The sequence below is a fragment of the Aplysia californica genome, unplaced genomic scaffold (genome assembly GCF_000002075.1).
Source record: "Aplysia californica isolate F4 #8 unplaced genomic scaffold, AplCal3.0 scaffold00091, whole genome shotgun sequence".
NCBI classification, from domain to species: Eukaryota; Metazoa; Mollusca; class Gastropoda; order Aplysiida; family Aplysiidae; genus Aplysia; species Aplysia californica.
The window spans coordinates 1,215,950-1,219,904 of record NW_004797361.1 but is presented as its reverse complement, the minus strand read 5'-3'; the positions used below and the strand labels follow the sequence as shown (position 1 = coordinate 1,219,904).

The following is a 3,955-nucleotide window of genomic DNA, read 5'->3' as shown; positions in this document are numbered from 1 at the left end:
CTTCTCTCTCTGTCTATATTTTATATATATTTTTAAAAAATAAATAAATAAATAAATAAATATATAAATAGTCTTGGACAATGACGTTATGATATAGAAAAACTAGTACAGATGGGAGTAGTTGTTTCATAAAGAGGATTCTCATGGACAGGAATTCATTAGAGCAGGTTTGACTGTATTTGAAATAAAAATTGTATATTTTTTAAAGTACAATTTCGTTCCCACTTTCCTCTTTTCTTCCTCAGAGAATTCTACCGAATCAGTGACCGTTACGACGGTGACCTCACATTGTTGGCCAGGGGTCAGGCCATGGCTGCTAGGGTTCATGGGCTGTGGCACAGGGTCAAAGTCATTGATGCAGACGTAGAGAATGGCACCGTACAGGTATCCACAGGAATTGCTGAAATTTGATTGGATCTTTAGTCTCCTTATTTGGGATGTAAGATGGTTCTGTTGTGTCTTACCAATGCTTCCAGTGTATTGTATTTTTGTGAAAATCTGTTGAGACAGATAAAGAGAGACATACTCTTGGTGAAAAAATAGGTATTATGGGTTGTTGGCATTCCCTTCAATCAGACTCCCAAATGTCATTTTTAACCCTCTAAAACTAAAAGCACAAATTTATTATTTTTTCAGGGGCTTTGCACCTTGAACTCTTTTCTTTGACACTTATATGACCTTATTGTGTTGCAAGTGCAGTAAAAACTCTTACTCTAACTGAACTAAACAATAACACCACTATGGTCCTTCTTCAGGTGCTATGTGTGGACTTTGGCAACATAGAGATGGTGCCTGAGGTGGAACTGAGAGAGCTGGACTTGAGGTTCATCCATCTGACCCTGCAGGCTGTCGAGTGTTCCCTGGATGGGCTCGAGCCTGTGGACAGCACTGGTCGGTGGCCGAAATCTGTCTGGTCAGTCTACTCTAACATTTACCATTGCTGGAGGTCTGAGCATGAATATTGGAAGCAACTGGTTTCCAAGTTTTACTTTGTTATCATCACCTTGTTTTTTTTGTGTATGTAATTTATAAAGTTCCTTTCTTCAACAAAACTTCTGTCACTATGTCTATCGGTCATAATTTTTGTAGGCTTTTTATCACTTTCATTGTTCTATGTGTGTTTGAGTGTAAAACGTTTGTATAATTGCCAAGAAATATAAAGTGCTGATAGTGTGTTGTGGTGTCCTGTTCTGTAGACATAGCAAGTTTCACTTCTGCACTGTACAGGAGAGCTTGTGTGAATACAGTTATCCTATGTAGTAATAAAACATTTAATTAATTAGGGCAAAAGAGAATGAGAAAGAGGAAGAAAAATGAAAGAGCAAGAGAGGAAAGAGAAAAAAATTTCTTACTCCTTCAGTGTGTTGGCAACTTTGCATCTGAGTATGTTTTCGCTCTATGAATTTTTATCAGTTGTAGGTTTATGTAAGCTGAGGTTAGGAGAACGTAAACTTTTGCATTTTTGTGGATCAATAACATTGTCGTGTTTGATTTATGCTTCTTTAGTATCATCTGGCCTTGCATTCATATGTTTTGTTAGCTGGCTAGAATATTTTTTACCTTCTGGCATCACATTTTCTGTTGCAGTGAGGAGTTTGCCCAGTCGTGTGTGGACAAAATTCTCGTGGCTCATGTCAAGCACAGGTAAGAGTCAACACTGGTGGTCGAATGTCGTAGTTGGTAGTTGTTATTCCTCTTTTGATATGGGCATTTGTTTTGTATTGTATTTTTAAAAATAAAGTTTGTAAGAGTGATTATCTAAATTGGTAGCTTTCAAACACAAGGGGGCTATCCCGAAAAAGCTGTTTTGAGAAAATTGAAGGTGAAGTTTTTGTGCCTTGTCTTTAAAAGATAAGGAGAGTTTTCTCTATGACTAAATAAATATACACACTAATGAAACCAAACTTCTCCCATAGTTAGGGCAATGCCTACTTTTGATGTAGGTCACGATTTCCAGAAACCCCCGAAATCTGGGTTAGTCCGCATGTCCTTAAAAAAGACTAATTATTTCCGTGGTTAGCACATACTGTCAAAGGGATGTAATAGTGTCTTATGCTCTCAAAATCCATGGTTACATACCATTTTAAAACAAGTTATATGATGAGTTATCAATTATGTTTGTACCCAAAAGACTGCACAATTGCAGTATATAGTTGGGACATCTGTGAGATCTGGCTTTCGGCATTACTTTACACACTTTTGTAGCTGGGTGTAGAGAGTATTCTCTCTCTCTCTCTCTCTCTCTCTCTCTCTCTCTCTCTCTCTCTCTCTCTCTCTCTCTCTCTCTTACACACACACACACACACAACCACAGACACCCACACATACACAGACACACACACATGCATGCACAATCACACATATACCTGCAAATGTTAAGCCAACAGTACCGCTCAGCCTGGGCTGGCCTTGACTGGCAAGATTGAAACAGCTGCCACCTGAATATTTGGAACTCTACTAATTGAGGTTTGAAGCTTTTACAATGACAAATATTTCTGTCTCCAGGTTCCTGTCAGACCGTCTCAGTGTGGAGCTGTATGACAGTTCAGGGGAAGAAGCACAAGAAAGTCTTAACAAACAGTTGATGAACAAGCAGATGGCACAAGAGGGGCAAAAGAAATCTCAATTACACCCAGAGACAAATGGTGGGGAGGGCTGTGAGCTGGAGGAGGAGGAGGATGTGCTCCCTTACCAGCCGGTCTAAGCCAGTAGCGACCTCTCCGACTTGCACACAGACATGCATACTCACACGAATGCTCACAAACATACTTGCTCGTTTATCACACACACACACACACACACACACACACACACACAACCACACATACATTTTCTATCTCAAATGAAAACATTAGTGCCAAAACCTACCAAGACAAAACAAAATGGAAATGTACTTAAGTTCATGATCTGTGATTTGGGGGTGGGGGGCACAATTGTTCTTTCTCATTAAAGAGTTGTAAATGTAAAAGTCTCTTCGTCGTATTGACGGGGAAAAAAAGTTGTCTCTCCTGAAGTGATTGCTCCAGAGGATGAGGCTGGCGGTTTTGCCGAGCTCTTTTTCTCTGTTTGCCTTATTGATTCATTAGCAAGTTTTTGATGGAAAAAAAATTTAATTTAACAGAAGGTTGGTTAAACTGTTAAAACATTTTTTTACCTTAAACTCAGGGCCCATGGCCTTTTATATCTACTCTAGTTTGCCTTTTTTCGCCACCTGTATCATTTGTTGCTGATGATTTATTAGTTTTTGTTCTTAATTTTTTGTTCATATTCATGTATAAAAATTTTTTTTCAGAATTATTATTTGAAATTCATGGCTACTGTGTTGTTGATGTTCATTCATTACCACTTCAAAGGTTGTACTATCACTAAACTTTGAAGGTACTATATGTCTATCTCAGGGGCTTTGTTTAGAAATTGCTGAGGCACACTGATAGCTAAGCGGTCAGGACATTTGGCTACCATTGCAACTGCCAGGGTTTGAGTTTCTGAAAAGACATTTCTTAACTTAACTTGATTTTTAAGAGTATTGCTGGCTCACCTATCCAGGACGGTCCTTGATGTGTATGTTCTGCCTTGTATCTGTAGTTTTATGTCTTTCCCATCTGCATGCACAACGATAAACTGTGTGCGGCAAAAAAAAACTTTGAGAAAATTGAAGGTGAAGTTTTTGCGCCTTGTCTTTAAAAGACAAGGAGAGTTTTCTCTGTTAGGGCAATGCCTACTTTTGATGTAGGTCACGATTTCCGGAAACCCCCGAAATCTGGGTTAGCCCGCTTGTCCTTAAAAAAGACTAATTATTTCCGTGGTTAGCACATACTGTCAAAGGGATGTAATAGTGTCTTATGCTCTCAAAATCCATGGTTACATACCATTTTAAAACAAGTTATATGATGAGCTATCAATTATGTTTGTACCCAAAAGACTGCACAATTGCAGTATATAGTTGGGACGTCTG

The 3,955-nt window shown here is 38.7% G+C and overlaps 1 protein-coding gene across 1 annotated transcript in view; it reads left to right on the top strand.

Moving 5' to 3' along the window:
* LOC101856642 overlaps positions 1–3,697 on the top strand; it is a gene marked incomplete in the record, with an annotated part of 87,190 nt that extends 83,493 nt beyond the window's left edge. The window contains 4 exon segments of the mRNA XM_013080569.1: positions 246–384; positions 756–913; positions 1,588–1,644; positions 2,506–3,697. Of these exon segments, the coding sequence (XP_012936023.1) occupies positions 246–384; positions 756–913; positions 1,588–1,644; positions 2,506–2,704 (553 nt within the window).
* Between the last annotated feature and the right edge of the window lie 258 nt (positions 3,698–3,955).